General features: G+C 54.4%; 2 protein-coding genes across 2 annotated transcripts in view; both read right to left on the bottom strand.

Moving 5' to 3' along the window:
* Positions 1 to 7,828, bottom strand: part of HIC2 (HIC ZBTB transcriptional repressor 2) — a 37,382-nt gene extending 29,554 nt beyond the window's left edge. Inside the window, exon 1 of the mRNA XM_084994051.1 lies at positions 7,273 to 7,828. The gene's annotated coding sequence lies outside the window, so the exon portion shown is untranslated. The remainder of the gene's footprint in view (positions 1 to 7,272) is intronic.
* A 4,838-nt stretch (positions 7,829 to 12,666) lies between these two features.
* Positions 12,667 to 20,545, bottom strand: LOC100153093 (RIMS-binding protein 3A). Its single transcript, XM_001926953.6, has one exon. It carries the CDS (start codon positions 18,527 to 18,529, stop codon positions 13,676 to 13,678), a length of 4,854 nt encoding a protein of 1,617 aa, XP_001926988.2. The 5' UTR covers positions 18,530 to 20,545; the 3' UTR covers positions 12,667 to 13,675.
* Between the last annotated feature and the right edge of the window lie 1,999 nt (positions 20,546 to 22,544).

Below are 22,544 nucleotides of genomic sequence, written 5' to 3'. Positions count from 1 at the left end.
TAGAACTACCATATGGGAGTTCCTGTTGTGGCACAGTGGAAACAAATCCGACTAGTAACTGTGAGGTTTCAGGTTCAATCCCTGGCCTTGCTCAGTGAGTTAAGGATCTGGTGTTGCTGTGAGCTGTGGTGTAGGCTGGCAGCTGTAGCTCTGATTTGACCCCTAGCCTGGCAACCTCCATATTCTGTGAGTGCAGCCCTAAAAAGCAAAAAAAAAAAAAAAAGAACTACCTTATGATCCAGAAATTCCACTCCTGGGCCTCTATCCAGAGAAAACCGTAATTTGAAAAAATATATGCACCTCAATGTTCATTGCAGTACAATTTATAATAGCCAAGATATGGAAGCAAGCTAAGTTTCCATGAACAGAGGAACGGGTAAAGAGGATGTGGTACATATATAAAATGGAATATTAGTCATTAAAAAAATGAAATAATGAGAGTTCCCATCATGGCTCAGTGGTTAACGAATCCGACCAGGAACCACGAGGGTTGAGGATCCGGCGTTGCCGTGAACTGTGGTGTAACCCACAGATGCGGCTCAGATCCCACGCTGCTGTGGCTCTGGTGTAGGCTGGCGTCTACAGCTCTGATGAGACCCCTAGCCTGAGAACCTCCATATGTCGCGGGAGCAGCCCAAGAAATGGCAAAAAGACAAAAAAAAAAAAGCAAAAAAAACAAAAAGCATTACTTCTTTCTTTTTTTCTTTTCTTTTTTTTTTTTTGTCTTTTTCGAATTTGTTAACCACTTAGCCATGACGGGAACTCCGAAATAATGTTATTTGTAACAACATGAATGGACTCAAAGACTATCAAACTAAGGGAAGTCAGACAAAGACAAGTTTCATGTGATATCACTTATATGTGGAATTTAAAAAATTGATACAAGTGAATTTTTTTTGAAGGCTGCACCTGAGGCATATTGAAGTTCCAAGGCTGGGGTCAAATCAGAGTTGTAGCCACCAGCCTATACCACAGCCACAGCAACATCAGATCCAAGCCTCATCTGTGACCTACACCACAACTCACAACAATGCTGAATCCTAAAAAAATAAAATAAAAAAAAATTAAAAAAAAAAAAGGAGTTCCCGTCGTGGCACAGTGGTTAACGAATCCGACTAGGAACCATGAGGTTGCGGGTTCGGTCCCTGCCCTTGCTCAGTGGGTTAACGATCCGGCATTGCTGTGAGCTGTGGTTTAGGTCGCAGACGCGGCTCGGATCCTGCGTTGCTGTGGCTCTGGCATAGGCCAGTGGCTACAGCTCCGATTCGACCCCTAGCCTGGGAACCTCCATATGCTGTGGGAGCAGCCCAAAGAAGTAGCAAAAGGACAAAAAAAGAAAAATGCTGGATCCTTAACCTACTGAGCAAGGCCAGGGATCAAACTTGTGTCTTCATGGATACTAGTTGGGTTTGTTACTACTGAGCCACAACAGGAACTCCAGACTTTGAAAACAAGCTCATGGTTACCAAAGAGGAAGGTGGGAGAGGGAGGGATGGATTGGGGGCTTGGGATTTGGCAGATGTACACTTTTGTAAATGGAATGGATGATCAATGGGGACATGCTGTATAGCACAGAGAGATCTACTCAATGTTCTGTGATAACCTATATAGGTACGGATGTATGTATATGTAGGGCTGAATCACTTTGCTATACAACAGAAATGAACACAACATTGTAAATCAACTATACTTCAAGAAAATTAATCATAAAAAATAAAATAAGGGAGTTCCTTTTTGGTGCAGCAGGTTAAGAATCCAGCATTTTCACTGCAGTGGTTTGGGCTGCTTCCACTTTGGCCTCAAGTGAGACCCCCCCCAAAAAAAAAACCCAAAAACAGTTTTAAATGGTTAATTAATTAAATCCCTAGGTACTCTTGCCTTTGCTTCCTGCAGTTTTCTAGAAGTAGAATCTATGGGTTAAATGCCATGTATGTGTTTTTAGTTTGAATAGTTCCTACAAGAAATACTTGCCCAACATGGTGTAGCAATTCAGATCCTGTGGGTGACGGTTTATTTTTCCTGCTTCTTTAACTTACTAAAACATTCCAAGTTTTCCATACTTAGTACATATTCCTGTCAAAGTCAGGGAAAGAAGTGGGGCAGGAGGGTGGGGGGAGTTTTTTTACATGGCAGTGACCTATACCCTCACCATCTCTGTCATCTCTGAGCAGCCTTGCATGGTGTCTCCAGTGTCCACCCCCAAGGCCATTTCCTGCCAAGCACTTTATAATATCCAAACATGGTTACTCTGACGTTTCTAGTGCACTATTACATAGACATTTAAACACTGAAAACTTGGAGGACAGACCTCAGATTCTCATACAAGTGAAGTAAGTCAGACAGACAAAGATAAATATCATATGATAGCACTTAGATGTGGAAACTAAAAAAGATACAGGAGGTGTTCCCATAGTGGCTCAGTAGTTAACGAATCCGACTAGAAACCATGAGGTTGAGGGTTCGATCCCTGGCCTCGCTCAATGGGTTAAGGATCCAGCATTGCCATGACCTGTGGTGTAGGTCACAGATGTGGCCCGGATCTTGTGTTGCTATGGCTCCGGCATAGGTCAGCGGCTATAGCTCCAATTAGACCTCTAGCCTGGGAACCTCCATATGTCTCGGGAGCGGCCCTAGAAAAGACAAAAAGACAAAAATAAATAAATAAATATAAAAATAAAATAAAAATGATACAAGAGTTCCCATTGTGACTCAGTGGTAATGAACCTGACTAGGATCCATGAGGACGCCAGTTTGATCCCTGGCCTCACTCAGTGGGTTGGATCCAGCATTGCCTCAGCTGCGGCTTAGGTTGCCACTACAGCTGGGATCTGATGCATGGCCCAGGAATTCCATATGTTAGGGGGCATCCAAAAAAGAAAAAAAAAAAATGCTGAAGTTCTGGAGCCAGCGGTTGAACCCAGGCCACAGCAGTGACAATGTCAGGTCCTTAACCTGCTGTGCCACCTGGGAACTCCTCAACTACGCTTCAGTGAAAATTAAAAAAAACAAAAAACAAAAAAAACTTTGGGGAAAGTTTTTGATATATTTTTTGGATATAATATGAGGTGAATTTGGAGATTTCAAAGTTTTGTTTTCACTGGCAGCCTCCCCATAAACTATACTTGATTGGAGAGTAACATGGAAATGGAGAAACCATACCATGGTGGAGATGGGAAAGCCAGAGAGAATGAGGTGTACTTTTCTTTTCTCAATGCCCTCTGGATTCTGTGGGTCTAGTACAGGACCTAACCTCTCTGATCTTCAGATCAGTCATTGGGGAATAACAATGGCCCCTTTCCCCAGGGGCTCCTGGGAGGATTCAATGAAATGAGGCTGGGCAGGATCTGGGAAGCCCTGGGTAAATTAACTAAGATTATATCCTGGAGGATGGCTGAAGTAAGGACAGGAGAACTGACCTGCTATTTTACCATTATCTTCTCTCAATTCAAAAACAAAGAAAAGAAAACACACAAAATATGCCCAGAGGGTAAATCACTATTTCTTAATATGACAGCAAGATTTAACAAAAATACAGGATGAGGAAGTTCCCTTTTGGCACAGTAGGTTAAGGATCTGGCGTTGCTGTGCTGTTTGATCCCTGACCAGGGAACTTCCAAATGCCTTAGGTGCAGCCAGAAAAGAGGGAGAGAGAGAGAGAAAGAGGATGCCTGGTTAAAAGCTGCAGTTTATTTATTTATTTATTTTGCTTTTTTAGGTTCTCAGGTTAGGGGTCAAATTGGAGCTGTAGCTGCCGGCCTACACCGCAGCTATAGCAACTCGGAATCTGAACCGAATCTGCAACCTTCGCCACAGCTCATGGCAATGTCAGATCCTTAACCCACTGATTGGGGCTAGGCGTCGAACCCACATTCTCATGGATCCTAGTCAGGTTTGTTAACGACTGAGCCTCGACGGGAACTCCCAAAATCTGCACTTCATTTTTATTTATTTATTTTTTATTACTCAATGAATTTTATTTCATTTATAAATCTGCACTTTAGAGAAACTGAAACTAATACTGTTTTATTTTATTATTTATTTATTTTGCTTTTTAGGGCCGCACTTGTGACATATGGAGGTTCCCAGGTTAGGGGTCTAAATCGGAGCTACACCTGCTGGCCTACACCACAGCTCATGACAACGCTGGATCCTTAACCCCCGAGCGAGGCCAGGGATCAAACTGGGAACCTCATGGTTACTAGTTGAATTCGTTTCCGCTAAGCCACGATGGGAATTTCCCTAATACTATTTTAGCATAAGTGCATCCCATGCAGTATCACATCTTGCCACCCTGCCCCAAGCTGCATCAAAAAACTCCATTCCTTATACATCCCAATTTCTCCTCCCACCTCTGGGTGTTGGGCACTCAGAGCTCCTGCTGCCTGGGCCACACTTCCTCCTCCCCACCTCTGCCTGGAGAGCTCCTATCCAGCTCAGACATCCCCACTTTCAGGAAGTTTCCCTGCCCCAGTCTCAGGCTGTTCACCCTATGAAGTCTTGCTTCGGTTGCTGGACAGATGCCACAGAGGCAGGGAGAGATCTTGTTCCTTCTCGTTTTGTTTTGCTTTTTAGGGCTGCATCTGCAGCATATGGAAGTTCCCAGTCTAGGGGTTGCATGGGAGCTGCAGCTGCTGGCCTATGCCACAGCCACAGCAACGCAGGACCCAAACTGTGTCTGTGACCTACACTGCAGTTCACAGCAATGCCAGATCCTTAACTCCCTAAGCGGGGCCAGGGATCGAATCTGCTTCCTCATGGATACTAGTCAGGTTTGTAACCTGCTGAACCACAACAGGAACTTCTGTTTCTTCTTGTAGACTCAGTGCCTGGCTCACGCCGGACATTGAAAAGTCACTCAATGAAAAGTCAAAGCAATGAATGAATGCGTTTCCTCTGGACTCCCCTTTTCTCCTGTAGCAAAGCCCAACCCCACCCAACCCCTGCTGCTTCCCAAGCCTTGTGCGGTTCCTTCATGCCCTTTCACAAGGGATGCAATGCAGGTGGTACACACAGGAGACAGAACAGCACTGCCGAATCTCTGCATTCAGGTCACTCAACTGGGAATCAGGATTGCTCTTGCAAGAGCAACAGCCCCACCCAAATTCTAGCTTCTGATTTGGCTCCGGACATTGATTCCTCACTCTAGGGAGAGGGGCTACTCTTCATTGCCACCTCTGATAGACTGAGAAAGCGGAGGTTCAAAGAGGTTAAGGTCATGTGCCCAAGATTACACAGCTGAGCTCAAACTCAGGTGCCTCTGACAGGCAAGAGCTTGGTGTAGCCTCTTCCATCATCACACCATCTGAAGGAAGTCCCCACCAACAGGCATATTCCCTCCAGCGAAGGACCTGCCTTGGGATAGGGGCCTTTCCCATACTTTGCTGTGAGTTCCTGGCAGGGAAATGACTGCCCTGGTCTTTGAAGCTGTGCAGTGCGCTCTGCCCTGCACGCTGTTCTTCAACATCAGCTCCAGAGCTGTTCCTGGCCCAGCAGCATCCCTGATGGCCCCCTAGCTCTCTCAAGAACCTGAGTTCCACACTGTCTGGTTCACTGCTGCTGCCCATGCCTAGGACCCAACACCACCTGTATGATGGGTCACGATTTGGTGCATACGTGAATAGGTGAGACCCAAAGGCCAAACTTTGGGTGTGAGGCAGGGTGAGGCCAGGCAGGGGAGGACCAGGTACAAACTCCTGAAAGGAGAGAAGGCTTTCTGAGGCACCCAGAGGAGGCTGGCAGGGCAGATGTCAAATGCAGGGGACCACGGGAGCATCATAGCCTGGGCCAGTATCCAGCGTTTTGAACAAATTTGTGCTAGAAGAACACAGTCCTCTGGTAGGGAAGCCAAGAGAGCTCTGGAACCCAGCTGAAAGTGGTGGCACTGTCACTAAGTAGACAGACAAGGAGGGGTGAAAGGTTTACTGTTAAATTGGCCAAGACATTCTGCTCAGTGGAAGAAGCAAGATCCAGAACACTGTGAAAATGTAATCACATGTATGGTTTTTAGAAATTACAGGAAGTTTCTGTTGTGGCTCAGTGGTAACAAACCCTGCTAGTATCCATGAGGACGCAGGTTTGATCCCTGGCCTCGCTCAGTGGGATAAGGATCCAGCATTGCCAGGAGCTGCAGTGTAGGTTGAAGATGCTGCTCAGATCCTGCATTGCTGTGGCTGTGGCATAAGCCAGTGGCTACAGCTCCATTTTTTTTTTTTTTTTTTTTTTTTGTCTTTTTGCCATTTCTTGGGCCACTCCCTCGGCATATGGAGGTTCCCAGGCTAGGGGTCAAATCAGAGCTGTAGCCGCCCAGCCTACACCACAGCCACAGCAATGAGGGATCCGAGCCACGTCTGCAACTTACACCACAGCTCACAGCAACGCCAGATCCTTAACCCATTGAGCAAGGCCAGGGATCGTACCCGCAACCTCATGGTTCCTAGTCGGATTCGTTAACCACTGAGCCACGACAGGAACTCCTCCTTTTTTTTTTTTTTTTTTTTTTTTTTTTTCGTCTTTTGTCTTTTTAGGGCTGCATCTGCAGCATATGGAGGTTCCCAGGCTAGGGGTCAAATCAGAGTTACAGCTGCCAGCCTACACCACAGCCACAGCAATGCCAGATCCAAGCCACATCTGCAGCCTACACCACAGCTCATGCCAACGCTGGATCCTCAACCCACTGAGCAAGGCCAGGGATCGAACCCGCAACCTCATGGTTCCTAGTCGGATTTGTTAACCACTGAGCCACAATGGGAACTCCTGTCACGTCATGTTTATGTAATTAGGAAGTATAGAAAAAAAAAATCTCAGTGAGTCCCCCTCCTTTCTTGGGAAGCTTTGCCTGCCCCCTCCTTGCTTGCAAACTCCCACAGGCCCTGGGCCTCTGCTCCTGATTAAACCGTACCTTGCTCTTTGGTTTTCTGGAGCTGTTGTGGGGTCTGTCTACAGGAAGCTATGGCCCCTGCACCTGGCCCAGGTGAATGGATAGATGAAGAAGGCGACCCAGACATTGCTCTGAGATGTAAAGGGCAGTTCTGTGTTTCTGGGGGGAAGCCGCAATTGGACCTGGGTCCAAATACTGGCTGTGCCACCAACCAGCCAGCTGCCTTAGAACTGACCTTTCTGAGCCTTAGTCTTCCCACCTGTACAATGGGCCCAAGAGCTGTGTCTACTCACTGGCTTGGGTATGCAGGCAGAAGCCCAGCAGAGCCTCAGGTGAGGAGTGGGGAGAGGCAAGGCCCGCAGAGGTGGAGTCAGGTGAGGCGATGCCCCACTTACCTAGTGAAGTTCCTCTTGGCAGCTGAGGGGCAGAGGGGAGAAGTCTGGCTCCTCCGAATTAGCTGTGGGCAGGGTCCGGGGGGCTCTGCTGGGTAGCCAGAGGGGCGAGGGCAGGCCAAGCCTGCTCAGGGTGCGGAGCACTTGGAATTTCCAGATTCCAGCTTTGCAGTCTCCTTTGGGGAGCCTCCTCTCTCCCCAGGGCCTCGTGGGGCTTCCTGTGCAATGGGGGAGGGGCCAGCTCCCTCATGGCCTGGACACCAGGAAGCCCCCGGGCTGGGATAGCAGCTTCTGGTCACAGTCACGAGGCAGGCTGGGCCCAGGGCCCTTATCTTGCCCGACCTTGTGGGGCTGACCACTCCCTCCTTCTGGAAAATGTGGCCCCCTGCCCTCTCTGAGGCCTCTTTCCCCTTAAATCCTGAGGATCCTGGGGTGGGGCCTTGGCGCCTAGTTCTACCCCTTGGCTCACTACTCTGGAGTGCTCACTGGCCCCAGCCTGCACCACCTTCCAGAAGCCTCCCCCTGGAGACCCTGGGGCATCTCTGACTCAGCAGTCTGTGCCTGCCCTGCTGCCCCCTCCCCCAGGGTCGCTCTCAGAGGGCCCTGTTGCCCAAGCCTTAAGTGCTGGCCACTCCCAGGCACCTTCCGCCCTCCCCCACCAGCTCTACCAATTTGAATTCCTGACCAGCCCTCCCTCTGGCCTCCTCCCTAGACCCAAGCCCTGCCCCCAGGCTGGGGGAAGGAATCCTCCAGATAAGGACAAGGGGCAAAGGGACACACCTGGGCTCAGACCCCCTGCTCTGCCACCTACGCCTACACGCTGAGTAACCTTGATGAGTGACCTCTCCTCTCTGGGCCTGAGTTTCTCTGTCTGTAAAAAGGGGAAATAATTATGCCCTCCTGGATACACTGGCCTGGGGTGGGCATACGTGAGCTAAAGCACTGGACCAGTGCTCTGGAAAGGTCACTTCTCATCAGGAAGGGCAGCCACCGGGAGCCCCAGGCCAACCCTTTCTTGAGGCGGCGTCCGGTTTGATGTCTGCTCCACACCAGCACAGGATGCCTGCATGGAGGGTGCAAGGAGGAGCAAGACAGCATGATAGGGAAGGCAGCAGAGTTAATGAGTAATTCCAGGGCTCCAGGACCATGCCTGGAGGCTGTCCAGGCACCTGGGAGGGGCGGCTGAATCCAGAGAGGGCGGGTGGGCTCGGGAAGGCTGTCCTATGACATGATAGAGGGCGCCTCTGAAGGACATCTTGGGAGTGAACTGGCTGAGGTGGTAGGGCCACCGCCAGGCCAATTTTAAGAAAGAGGAAATTGAGCAGGAGAAGCCCATCCTCCAGGGGGTCACCTCTGACCAAAGCACCCTGACCAAGGGGATGTGGCCCATGAGGTCAATGTCCTGGACGTCCAGCCAGGTGGGTACAGCCCAGGATCAGTTATTGAAGGATCTGAAGGGAATTTCCCTGAGGGCTCAGGGCACAATGGGCACACACACCTGTAGCCAAGTATCAGTGGGCTTTCAAGAGAGGGGGAATCTCCAACCAAGGGCATTCCCTCCCAGACAGACCCATGACAGACTCTACCAGCCACTGGCACTTGGCCGGGCTGGCTGGCTCCGTGGGCTGGCTGGAGTGTCAGTGGTGTCACCACTGCTCCTGGAACCCTCTGTACCCAGGATCCTGGAGCCAGCTCCATCTGGAGACACTAGATTTGACAAGACCTGAATGGGCCTAGCTGGTTCTACCTTAGTTGGAAAGACTGACCTCCTGCAAGCCTCATCCAGCCTCCAAATCCGATCTCCAAGGGATGCGACAGGGAGTTAGGGTGTGACAGAAAGGTGGAATGAGCTTCAAATGGGCCTTGAAGGTGTCTCTGGGCTTTTCACTCTGTGACTTCATGCTGTGCTCTTATGAACACAGGTGTCACATAAGGACTCTGAAATGTATCGGTTAACATTATGTTCTGAGAGGGTTCCCACTGTGGCTCAGCAGTAACAAAACCAACTAGTATCCATGAAGATGCAGGTTCAATCTCTGGCCTCACACAGCAGATTAAGGATCCAGCATTGCGGTGAGCCATGGTGTGTCACAGACTTGGCTTGGATCCCATGCTGTTGTGGCTGTGTTGTAAGCCCCTAGCCTGGGAACTTCATAAGCCTCAGGTGCGGCCCTGAAAAGCGAAAAAAAAAAAAAAAAAAAAAAAAACAAGCAAAAACTAACAAACAAAGAAACACCAAACACCCCACAAAAAATTATGTTCTGAAAATGGGCATTGACAGAGGGTGAGATGGGTGGGCAGATCAATGAGAGGCAGAGAGGGGTGACTGGGGGTCCCCCCAGCAGATGAGCCTTGGAAAAGGCTGGCCATGTTGAGGCTGGTTCGCTGTGGCGGCTGGCTCTTGTCTCCTTGTGGGTCAAGGGGGGTAACTGAGCCGGCGGCATGGGGAGCCAGAGCAGAAGAAGAGGTCTCTGATGAGAAATGACCGGGGGGAGGGCTGGCGAGGTGCTGAGACCTGACCGGAGGCCCCCAGGCAGAAGTGGCCGGCGCCAGGACAGGCGGAGTGACCCTTGCTCCAGAACTCTCCAGACTCTCTAGACACTGCCCGTTGCCCACCCCACAGCTTCCTCTGCCCTCTGGCCAGCTGGGCTTCCATCCCCCGTCCCTTCCTGGGCAGGCCTGGACAAGCTTTGGGCCTCCAGGTCGTCTCTGGGAAGGGGCAGGGCAGGCATCTGCCCCTTTCCAGCTTCTTACCTTGCGACTCCTATATGGCCTCCCCTGCCCCCGCTTAAAATCTTATTTATTTAATTTTTTTTTGTTTAAGAATCATAGAGTTTACTGTTTCTTTTCCATCATTTGGCACATATCCGAGGCACATTAGAAAATTAAAAATCATAAATTACTTTGTAGAAAAATAATCAGCCCCTCCCTTCTATATTTAATTTTTTTTTTTTTTTTTTTTTGTCTTTTTGCCATTTCTTCGGCCGCTCCCGCAGCATATGGAGTTTCCCAGGCTAGGGGTCAAATCGGAGCAGTAGCCACCGGCCTAAGCCAGAGCCACAGCAACTCAGGATCCGAGCTGTGTCTGCAACCTACACCACAGCTCATTGGCAATGCTGGATCCTTAACCCATTGAACAAGGCCAGGGATGGAACCCGCAGCCTCATGGTTCCTAGTCGGATTCGTTAATCACTGAGCCATGAGGGGAACGCCTTAATTTTATTTTTATATTATTTTAGTTGATTTACAGTGTTTGTCAAATTCTACTGTACAGTAAATTGACCCAGTCGTACTATTTTTCTCATACGATTTTCCATCATGGTCTATCATGAGTGATTGGACATAGCTCCCTGTGCTATACAGCAGGACCCCATTGCTTATCCATTCTAAATGTAATACCCTGCTCAAAATCTTCAGGTCCCCAGGGTCCCTGGGGGAAGCAAGCTGGGCCCCGAACCATCTGCCCTGCCATGGACCCCCTTACCTGTGCCTTCACCAGCTTTCATGGTCTTCTTTTGGTTCCTGATCTGGCCAAGTGCTTTTTTCTTTTTCTTTTTACGGCTGCATCTGTGACATATGGATATTCCCAGGCTAGGGGTCGAATCAGAGCTGGAGCTGGTGGTCTATAACCCACTGAACAAGGCCAGGGATTGAACCCACATCCTTGTGGATACTATTCAGGTTCCTAACCTACTGAACCACAATGGAAATTCCTGGGACAAGTGCTCTGTACATATGACCTGCTCAGATCAAAGCTCCTGCCCCCAGCCCTGCCACAGATGAGGAAACTGAGGCTCAGAGAGGCCTCCCAGCTGTCCACAGGCTGGCTAGGTTCCGACCTAGTAAGCTGTGGCCTCAGGGAACTGGGATTTGCAGGTGGAGGCTTTGCTGTGGCTGGACATCCACCTCGCTGGGCCTCACACAGGGTACCTGTGGGCACGCGGGGGCTCCCCAAGTTGCTCTGGGGAGAGCAGTGGGGGAGAACAGGGCTGAGCAGGGCCTGAATCCCAGGCCTGCAGGGTCAAAGCGATTGTTTCTGCTGGTGCTGAAGCTGGGGCTCAGAGACTGAGCAGGAGGCATGGGCCTAGCGCCCAGTCCCTGGGGAGCAGCCCTCGTGCATGCAGGCTGCCCCCCGGCGGCGGCATGAGAAAGCTCTGGGGGACTGTTTCTGAGACCCTTCCAGGAGAGGAGGCCCTGGCCATCAGGTGTGTCCCGGTCCCCAATTCCTACGCGCCCCCCCAAATGCAACCTGTGCCACTGCTCACTGAGTTTCCCCAAATGAGCAATCACTTATTTTCATGAGTGGGGCCTTTGTTTCTGCAGTTCCCATTTCCTAGGATGCTCCCTCCTCACCCACTCCAGGGCCTATGGTCAGAATTAGAGCCTTCCTCTGCTGCCCAGGGTCCATGTCTGACTCTGTTTCAGGGGATGGGGAGGCCCAGTGCTTGGGGTGAAAACCTGGAGCCCTGAACAGGGGCCACACACAGAGGATGTCAGAAACTGCTTGCTCCTTCATGCCACATAAATTTATTGAGGACCTACCATGTGCCAGGCAATGAACAAGCCAAAGAGGTCCCTTCCTTTGTGGGGCTTACATTGGGCTAGAATGTAAGGGGTGGAGCTCAGATAACAGAAGAACCACAAGGAACATACCAGGTGTGGATGAGCACTCTGGAGAAAGATAAAGCAGGGTGGGGGCTGGAGTGGATGGTGGGGGTGCCACTTCATGGCCAGGATATTAACTACTCTGCAGCTTCTGGAAAAAGGCAAATGATCTTGGTCGATGATCAGGGAAGGAGGTTGTTCCCATTGTGGCTCAGCGGAAACAAACTCAACTAGTATCCATGAGGACGCATTTTTGATCCCTGGCCTTGCTCAGTGGGTTAAGGTCCCGCATTGCTGTGGCTGTGGCTTAGGCTGGCAGCTGCAGCTCCGATTCGACCCCTAGCCTGGGAACTTCCATATGCCTCGGGTACAGCCCTAAACAGACAAAGACAAAAAAAAAAAAAAAAAAAAAAGACTGATGGGACAAAGAGTTCCCTGGTGGCTCAGCAGGTTAAGGACCTTGGCATTGCCAAGGCTGTGGCTCTGCTGCAGTCCAGGTCTGATCCCAGGTGTGGCCAAAAAAAAGAAAAGAAATTGTGAGATGATCTGGATTGCCTCCCCAAGCCAGCCAAGCAGCCTCTGAGTTGGCCTTCTCACTGTAAGACGCGATGGGTGTGTGACAGGTGATCATAGAGTTCAGTGGACAGGCCTGAAGTCTCAGCTCCCAAATGGTGATTACACTGCCCCCCTGCTGGTACATGTGTCAGGTGTCGGCATCCCACGGGCCTACCCCTCCCAGCCTCCTCCAGAGAGAACGTGCCCTGGCTCCAATCCTTCTAGCCAGGATGCTTCTGGTAGGTTCCTCCTGTCCCCAGGGAAGGTGGTGCCCTTCCTCTGACACCAGAGGAGACATGAGGCATCAGATAGAAGCAGAGAAGAACAGAGACCACCCTTGGTCTACACCCTCTGGGGAGCCCCCCAAAGGCTCAGCTCCATAGCCAAGGGGCCCTCTGAGCCTCAACTGCTCTTCTGTAAATGGGGTGACTGTGGACATGCCCTTCCATGGAGGCCCCTCAAGGACAGGCACTGGGGAAAGGGGGCCATTAATGCCTAACGCAGAGCAGGGAACCCAGTCTGGAAAGGGCTGACCCCAGGGGCACAGCCTGCTATAGGGACACCCACAGTAGAGGCTGGCGGGGCCAGGTCTTTGGGGTTCTGCTTCTCATCTCTGGCTGTTTGCTGGAGCCTCTGCAGCCCTACCAGCAGATACTGAGCTGAGCCCCTCTAAAGGGAACCTCCCCACTACCAGGAAAACATGCCTGAAGCCCTTGGAGACCCTTGGACAGAGAAAGGGAGGAGAGGCGGGCTTGGTCCCTGGTTGTGCTTTCACTTCTAAAATATTCTCTTTTTTCTGAACATTTTAATGAGGAGTTGAACATGAGATAAAAACTAACATTCTGGTTGCTTTTTTTTTTTTTTTTTTTTTTTTTTTTTGAGGCAGGCTTTTCTTGAGACTTTCATACAAGGCAACAGGTGAATAAAGATAAACTCCTAACGAAGACGCATTAGGAGCACAAGAAAAAGCACTTCTCCAAATACCTGCTGCAGTTACCAGTCTGTGTCACACTCTGGGGGCTATCTGCTCTGCTTCTTTTTGGACACAGCTCAGGACAGACTCATGCCCTGCCGCTGGGGAAGCCAGGGAGGCCAGGGAGGATGGGTACTGTCGCCAGGTCTGCACAGCAGCATGTGGAGCAGGCGTTGCTCATGGAAATGAGGAGGGTGCTGGTGGTGGGTTGGTGTTCCCTGTTCCGCGGGGCTCAGGTGGCGGGGGTGCCACCACCCTGGCAGGGAGTGGCGCTCACTCTCTGGGGAAGCACATGTCATCCAACAGGTGGGCTGGGATCAGGCCCCTGTGGCCACCTGACTCCCCGTAATAGAATCCCTTGTCATCCACAGGCCCGTAGACAGTGACCACGTCCCCTGCCCTCAGTGACAGCATGCCCTTCACTGAGCCCCCTGCTGGCCCATCCCTGGGGTCATAGTCCAGAGCCGCTAACATGGTCTTCGGAGTCCACAGTGAGGGCCTCTCCTGGGACCTGGGGGAGGAGTGCTGGGGGCTGGGGAGCCCCCCCAAGTCACGAAGGTAGGCCCCAGAGGGCGGGTGTCCTTGCCCCAGCAGATGCCACCTTGTTCCAGTGCAATCTATGTCTGCCTCCACCTCAGCCGCCAGGTGCCCAGGGATGTTGCCCACCTGCTTGTCATGCTCACTGCGATAGAAGCCGTGGGGGTCCTGAGAACACCACACTCTCAGCAGCTGCCCTTTCCTCAAGGCCAGCTCCTCCTCTGCAGCCTCAGGGGAGGCAGACATCCCCAGAGGGTCGTAATCAGAGAGGGCCACAAAGATGTTGGTCGGGTCTGCCCTGGTCCCCAGAGGTGGGGCGCTGCCCCTGGACATCCTGACGACCTTGCTGGACAGAGCAGGACACAGTGACGAGCTGGGCTCCTGGGGCCACCGCTCTCTCTTGCCCCCCAGAGCCAGACCTCGCCTGCTCTGCCTCCTCGGCACCTTCCTCTGTTCTTGCCCTTCTGAGCCCCACAGACCGAAGCACCCTGCCTCCTCCCGCAGAATGTCATAGATGTCAGGCACGGATTGTTGGCTGGTGCCCAGTGGGAGAGGGGCATTTTGCATTTGTTTGGGGATCTTATCAAGGGCAGCCTTCTCCTGAAATGGCTCTTTTCCCGGTCCACCCTCAGGGGACAGCTGGATGACTCCTGCAGAGGGGCTTTGTTTGATGCCCATGTGCCGCTGGTAGTGGCTCTCTTCTCTCCACTCCTGGCCCCTAGGCAGAGGTGGCCCATGGTTCCGGGGACCCTTCTGAAAGAGCAGATCCTTTCTGCAGAGCCCCTGGGCATCTGCAGGCCCCTGGGCTTGGCTGCCCAGCCCTGCACATGGACATTCTCCTTCTGAATTCAGCATGGGCATCGGGGACCGCCTCTTTTGGGGTTCTTCAGGGAAGGCTACTAGAGACTTGACCTGCGGCTCCCCACAATTTCCAGGGGCATAGGGATTAGCCTTGGCACTCAGGGGAGACAGTACCAGTCTCTGAGGGCAGAGGGTGAAGGTCACTGCACAGGTGGAAGGGTCCCTGCAGGTGTAGCTAAAGGGAGACATCTTTGGCAGGCGGTCACAGGGGAAGCAGCTATGAGGAATTTCAGCTGGCACCGAGTCTAGGGACTCACCATAGAGCGACATGGTTCGCACCGAGACCTTCTGGCACATCAGGGGCAGCTGGAGCTGGGAGCATTCGATCAGGGTGCTCCCAGCAGTGGCATCGGTGACCTCTGCCACCTTGAGCCCATCAGCATACACAGCATAGCCAGTGACTTGGACTCCATTGGAGGACCCGACTGAGTCGATGGTGACAGGAAGCCAGCTGACCACCAGGAGGCCCGGTGAGGTGTGGTGCTCCACCAGCACATCCAGAGGAGGGTCAGGGGGTCCTGCCAAGGGGGTGTTGAAGGTGATGGTGGAGGACATGGTTTCCCAGTGCCCCTGCAATGATTCCTGTGGCAGGTACACCTCCACCTGTGCCTGGTACCTCGTGCCAGGATGCAGGTGGTGGAAGGTATAGCAGCTTACCCCTGCTGGGGTCAGGGCACTCTCCAGGTCATTGAGGTACACCATGTGGGAGTGGTTGCTGCCAACCCAGGTGATCTCGGCCCATGTGGCTGCAACGCTCTGCAGGCGAAGTTGCATGGGGGGCACACAAAAGACCCTTCTGGCCCCCAGAAGAGGTTTGGAGAAGCCCCACTCATCTGCACTCCGCTGAGGGCCCAGCCAGCCATCACCAGTCTTGGTACCTGAGCCCTCTCTTGCCAATTCTGTCTTGGAGCCCAGCCTCGCCATATGGCCTGGCACCCTGTCCACTGCCCCCTGGGCTTTCCCAGCTTTCCCAGTGTCTTCCTTCAAAGCTTTGCCCTGCCCAGGCAGGAGTCGAGTGGGGCCAAGGTCAGGGAATGCAGGGGGCAGGCAGCCCAGGATGTCTGGGTCTGGAATCTGCTCCACCAGGTTGGATGGCACCAGCCCCCACCGGCCGTCTTCAAGTTCCCCTTCATAGAAGCCATCCTCGTCCATGTCCCCGAAGATAAACACATACTCCCCAGCTGTCAGGGGCAGCTCACTTTCTGGGTGCTCGTTGGGCCCCTCGAATGGATTGTAGCTATACCGAGCTAGGAAGATTCTGAGCTTGGAGGTGGCGGGGGCCTCTGAGTCCCCCACTTCCTGGGTTGAGGACACACTATCAGGCTCCAGATCCTCCACCTCTCTGGCTGTGTCCAGAGTAGGGCAAGATGGCACAGTGGCCCACATGGACTCCACCTCAGAGGAGGAGTTGGATGTGGAGCTGGTTTTCTTTGCCGGGGGCCTGGAGTCCCGAGCTCGGCTGCCTGGTTCTCTGTCTGGCTCTTGGGGGTCTCTGGCTGGTTCCTGGGGGGCAACAGGCTTCTCTAGCAGAAAGTCTTCCTTCTCCTGTTTGTCTCTGCCAGGTGGTGACCATGTTTGGTCTTCAGGCCCTGACTGCAACTTGGTGCCCCTACTATTTCTCCCTGGAGGCTCTGTGGCTTGGGGGGCCTTCCGGGGTTCCTGGGGAGGGTGAGCAGGCTGACATTGCAGGGTCCTCATCTCCTCTGGGGCAGCCTGGAGATCACACAGGGCCTTCTGCAGGTCGTCCTGCAGCTGCTGCTGCCTGTCCTGCCCTTGAGCCGTCTGCTGCAGCAGCTGCCCCGCCAGCAAGCCGCCATTCTCAAGCTCCTGCCACGTGCGGCCCACCTGCCCGTGCACTTCGCTGTCCTCGGCCACCACTTTCCGCGTCCAGTCAGCCTGGGCCTGCAGCCGAGCGTTCTCCTTGGCCAGCCAGGCGCCCTCGTGTAGCGCCGCCTGCAGCTGAGCCTCGGCATCTTCGCGGCCTTGCCGTGCCTCCGCCGCCTGCGCGCCCAGCTCCTCGCACTCTCGCCGCCGCGCGTCCAGCTCGAGCTCCAGCGCCTGCACTTGGCGCCGCGCCTCCTCGCAGGGCGCGCTCTGGCCGCCCGCCTCCGCTCGGCCGCTGCTGGTGGCCTGCTGCAGCGTCAACTGCCTCTGCAGACGCAACACTTCCCGCTGGGATTCGCGCTGCAGCCGGTCCAAGTCGCTGAAGCTAAGCCATTCGGCGCAGGCGGCGCCCCCTCCGGGGAGCGGGGCGCTACCAAGGCCTGAAGCAGCGCGCGCCTGCAGCAGGTGGCACTCCTGCCGCAGCTCTTCGATCTGCTTGTCCTTGGCCAGCAGCGCGCTCGCCTGCTCCGACAAGTCCCGCGAGCGCTGGCGGGCGAAGGCCTGGCACAGCTCCAGGCCAGCGAGGCTCTCGCCGGGCACGGGCGCGCTCACAGCCCGCAGATTGGTCTCCTGCAGCTTGCGTGCACGGTCCTCCAGGCGTCGCGCAAGGCTGGCCAGCTCGGCGTGCTTCACCTTGAGCCGCTTCACCTTCTCTCTTGCCTCGTCGGGGAAGCCCGCGCGCCTCACCTGTAGGTTCTCTTCGAGCAGGACAGAGCAGTGGCGCGCCAGAACCTGCAACGCTTCGGACAGCTCCGAGTTCCGCTTCACCAGCTCGCGGTAGTCCTCGCCCTGCGGCAAGGGGCTCGGGGCTTCGCACGGCTTACTCCCCGACTCTTCCCCTTCTCGCATGTCGCCAGGTCTTCTGTGCTCCGACGGTGGTGGCGGCGGCGGGGGGCCTGGGGATCCTGGGATGAAGGTGTCTGGCGAGGAGGCTTCGGGGGTCTTGGGGCGACTCAGGGTGCTGCCGAGTGAGCAGGAATGCGCTCGGGCCAAGGAATCGAGGGAGCTGGCGCGCGCGGGGAGCAGGCTGTCTGGGGACTTGGAGCACGCAGCGGGCACTCGGTCGAGGGAGCGGGAGCGCGCGCGGGCGCCGGCGTTCCCGCCATCAAGGGATCCGAGTTGATGTGGGGACTTTGCGGTGGTCTCGTGGGACGGCTCTTCAGAAGAAGGCACGACCGGAGGGTCGGCGGCGCCGGACAAGGCGGGGTGCCCGCGGAAGTGCTCCAGGATATACTTGAGGAAGAGCTGGCGCTCCACGTCGAGCGCCGCCTGCAGGTGGCGGATGCGCGAGGCCTGCTCGCCGTCAGTTTCCCAGCGGAGCTGGGCCAGCACATCCTGGAGGCGACAGCGGCACTGCGCGGCGGCGACTTCGGGCGCCCCCACTCGGCTGCAGTAGCCGCGGTTCACCAGCTCCTCGGCCAGCTGGCGCTGTAGCTCCCGAGCCTGGCGCACCACGCCGTCGCGCTCGCGATGCAGCAGCTGCTGCAGCTGCCGCATCTCGGCCTCCTTCCAGCGCAACAGCTGCCGGATCTCGGCCTCGCGCTCCCGCAGCACCTCCTCCTGCAGCTGCCGCAGCTCCCGGCCACGCTGTGCCTCCCACTTGGAGCGCAGGTGGTCAACCAGCTGCTGCCGCTCCCGCTCGGCCGCCTCCTTCAGCTGGCGCGCTTCGGCTGCGAAGCGCCGCCGATCCGCCCGCCCGCGCGCCCGCTCAGCTTCCAGCTCAGCCCGAAGCTTCTCCAGCTCCCGCCTCTGCTCCTCCAGTGCCGCCGCCGCCGGGCCCGGAGTAGCCAGCTTCTTGGGTGTCGCGTGGCCGCTGCCCGAAGGGCTGGGCGAGTCCTTGGTCATGGTGGCCGCGGCCGGGCCAAACGTCTGACCTCTCCTGGCCCAGGCCGCCTCTCGCCAACGGCAGCCGACCTGGCCGCGGCCAACCGCCGCACGCGCCCCTTCCGGTGCCTGGCTGGGTCTCCTCGCGCCCCTCCTGTCTCTGGGTGCGTTCCCTACGACCTGCGGTGGGTGCACTAGCCTGCGCTCCACTCCCGGCTGCCTATGTCGGGGCTGGGCTCCTGACACTGGGCTCGACACTGCCTATGCCCTTCCTGGAATGCCCAGGACTCCCTCTGGCCCCAGGCTTCTCCCTGGTCCTACCACCAAGTCCCTAATGTCTCACCCCAGCCCTCTTCCAGGGACTGTATCGATCCCTTTCAGGCCCTGAACTCATGGGAAGTCTGAGCTGCTTCTTTGAGCTTGGAGAAGGGGGCTTGGTGTATGTGTCAAGATCACCAGTGGGGTGTGAGCACACCCCACCTGGCACTGCTGTGGATTCAGGTGGTCTGGCGGCTAGGAATCACCACAGGATATGCCCAAACTTGGGTGTGAGCCCTGGGCTCACCTGCAGGGGAGGGGGGAGCATCTGGCTCCTGCATCCCCACTGCACCTACCCTTCCAAAGACCCTTTCCAAGGACTTGCATGCATTATTTGTTTAAAACTCCTATTCCAAATTTACAGGGAAGTCTGCAGCCCAGGGGCTGGGCATGGTGCCAGGGGAGACAGGGGAGAAGAAGGGCTTGTTCAGGACCATAAGCCTGGCCTGCGGTTTCTTGGTTAGTTTTTACAATCACCCTGCAGGGTTGCTCAGGGAGATACGGACCTCCCCACAGTCACGTGGCCCAGAAGTAGCTGAATGTGGATTCAGGCCTGCATAACTCTGCCTCCTGATGCCATCTAACCAATCTCAGGGTCACAGCTGGGAGGGCCCCCCTCCCAGTCTTTTACCCAGTGTGGAGCCTCACATTTAACATGTTGCAGGAGAGTCAAGTGAAATCCGGAGGCAGGGTTGGAGAGGCAGGGTGGGAGATGAGAGGATGGGGCTGCCATGAGGGCCCGGCCTGCCCTTTGGTCTGGCTCAGAAGTGCCCAGGTCTGCCTGTGTTTCCAAAAAGTAAATGATTGGCTCGCTGGCTCCCCACACCACCTCCCTGGAGACAGCAAGGCCAGAGAGCTTTCCATGGTTCTCTAAAGGGCAGTGTGTCAGGTAGTTAAAGCTGGTGGGTCTTCAGAGTCAACTAGTCCTTAGCTTTTTCAGTTGCTCCCATGTTCTCATCTGTAAGATGGGCTAATAATGCAGCTCCCTCCTGTGCTTCGTGACCTCTCAGGGTTCCCTGACTTCTTGGAGCATTCATTTCCTCTGTTTATAAGGTTTCAAGGAGGTGAGAGTTCACAGTGCCCAGACAGAGCAAGGCTCCCTGGCAGCTCTCTAATTTTCATCCTAGTCCCTCTTTCACAGCTAGGGAAACTGAGGTCTGCAAGGCAGAAGTTTGGCTGGGGCCAGGCAGGGCTGCCATGCTGAAGGCAGGTACTCTCAGCCCCCTGAAACTCACTATGGATGCTCTGCCACTTTTTGGCTGAGGGATCACTGCTGGTTCCTTCACCTGTCCCAGCCTCTGCACAAGGGAGTATGTTGGTAGAAACAGACTCCCAGGGTTGGAGAGACACTGTCAGCCACAGGCTGGGTATATGGTAGGAGCTGCACTGAGGTCTGTGTAAGTTCCTATCTCCCCCATTCAGGCTCGGCCTGGACCTTTACAAGCTTCTTCCAGGAGTCTGAAGAGCCCCCTGGTTCAAAGGCCTCTGGGCCTTTGCATGTGTCATTCTCCCCTGTCTGGGATGCCAAATGGCCTGAAACAGAAATAACACTGCCCACTGTGGAACTACTATGTGCTATGCTCAGTGCTAATGCTTGCCTTTATTTATTTATTTATTTATTTATTTATTTATTTATTTACTTTAGGGCTGCACATACAGCATATGGAGGTTCATGGGCTAGGGGTCTAATTGGAACTACAGCTGCCAGCCTATGCCACAGCCACAGTAATGCAAGATCCGAGCTGTTTCTGCGAACTATACCATCACTCATGGCAATGTCAGATCCCCAACCCACTGAGCAAGGCTAGGGGTTGAACCTGCAACCTCATGGTTCCTAGTTGGATTAATTTCTGCTGCGCCACAATAAGAACTCTGGTTTAAACCACCCATTTTACAGATGAGAAGTTTTAAACTCCTATGGATTAAGAGTTTGACTCCAGGTGATCAGGCTAGTTAGTGGTTTTGTCCACTCACTTATATTAACCTTGTCTTATCCTTTGGCCTCTGCTTAGCAGTTCTTTCTCCTCCTTCAGGAAGCCTTCCCTGACTCTCCAGGCCAGGATTGGGCAACCCAGGCCTCTGCTGCCCTGATCGCACCAACTAATGCTTCTCCTTTTGGACCAGGGATGTATCTGATACACGTTTGGGTCCCTGCCCACAGGGGGCTCAAGGAGGGGTAAGTGAAAGTCCCTTCTGAGAAAGGAGAGATGGGAACCCAGGGCCAGGCAGGCAGGGCCTGAAGGGTGCAGACCTGCTTACTGCTCACCTGGCCTGCTTACTGCCCACATTCAGGTACCACCTAGAAGCAAGGGCTAGGACCCCAGGCCCCAGGCTGCCCAATGGGGCCTCAGGCAGAGGCATCAGGCTGGGCGGGGGGTGAGGCTCAGTCCTCAACAGAGATGTTGTTGGAATCCTAAGCTGTGGAACATGTGTGCATGTACACACACACACACACACACACACACACACACACACACAGCTGTAGGAGCCCTACTTAAATCTGGCTCTCCCTGCCCTTCCTGCCCTGGCATCAAGTGGCTTCTGGGAGATGTGGATGGACATTTGGTACCTAGTCATTTGCATCCAGTCCCTAATGCTGTGACCACATTGAGACCCTTCTGCTTCTCAGTGTGTGGTGCCATCCTGGTCTGGGTTGCACCCAGAGCCTCTCACAGCTCAGGCTCTGCTGCTCTGAGGATGGCTTTCTAGCCACAAGCCACCCTCAAGGCCCCCAGGGTGAATCCCCCCCAGCCTCTCTTCTCTGACTCACCTTCCTGGGTTGCTCCTGGTGCAGAACAGACAGACGGGCCTCTCAATTTCATAGCCATTTCTCAGGTAGGTGGGCAGACCATCTCGGCCCCATCTTGCCGGTGGCAAAACCAAGGCTCAGAGAAGCACTTGCTGTGTTCATTCAGCATGTGGCCCTGTTGGCCCCACCCTTTTGCTGTACTCATGTTTTTCAAAATGGGTTCCCTTGAATGCTGATGTGCCATGGGTGATGCCATTGGGCAGTGGTGAGTAACATGAACATGGGGAATTTGGCTGCAGGTGTTCTTTTTGAGAGGTGAGGTGGATGCGGGGATGGGGAGTTGAGACACTGGAATGTCCAGGTGGTCGTGGGGCCACAGGGAGCATGTCTTCAGGAGACCCTCAGCACATTTCTGTTTGACAGAGGCTAAGGCCCTGAGGCTCAGCCAGAGCAGGTGGCTTACAAGGGCCCAAGGGCATCTGGATGGTCACCTCAGTGCAGTGGGTGGTGCTCTGCAGCCTGGCTGTCCTGTTGCAGCCCCGAGCAGTGGCTCCAATAGTCAGCGCAGGAAGGCAGGCTGCCACCAGGGAGAAGGACCCTGTGTGACTCTGGGAGCCCCACAGGCGCCATCCAGCCACCGCCCATGCTGGCACCACCCGAGGCACGTCAGAGGCATCTGGAATGTGGTCAAGTGGAAGAGCAAGCCAGGGCTTCACCGGTGCCAGGCTCCTGCCATCCCACACTCATCATGCTGTGCAGTGCTTGTGCAGTGACCTGCCTGTCACCCCCATGGATGACTTGGAGCACCAGGCTGCCTTCTCTGGGCCCTGGCTGTCTTGCCTAGAACATGAAAGGGACAGATTACTTGGGGTGGTTTTCAAACTGGGTTACTTCCCTACTGTCCTAGGGCTCCCGGACAAAACCGTAGGGGTGGGAAAGATTGACCAGAGCTGAAGGGGAGACACTGGC

The sequence above is a fragment of the Sus scrofa genome, chromosome 14 (assembly GCF_054392235.1).
Source record: "Sus scrofa isolate SSC_HxYL_T2T_F1_AM1 chromosome 14, Sscrofa_HxYL_maternal_Yorkshire_Landrace_v2.0, whole genome shotgun sequence".
Lineage (NCBI taxonomy): Eukaryota > Metazoa > Chordata > Mammalia > Artiodactyla > Suidae > Sus > Sus scrofa.
The sequence above is the reverse complement of the archived record's forward strand: the minus strand, read 5'-3'. Positions and strand labels throughout refer to the sequence as shown.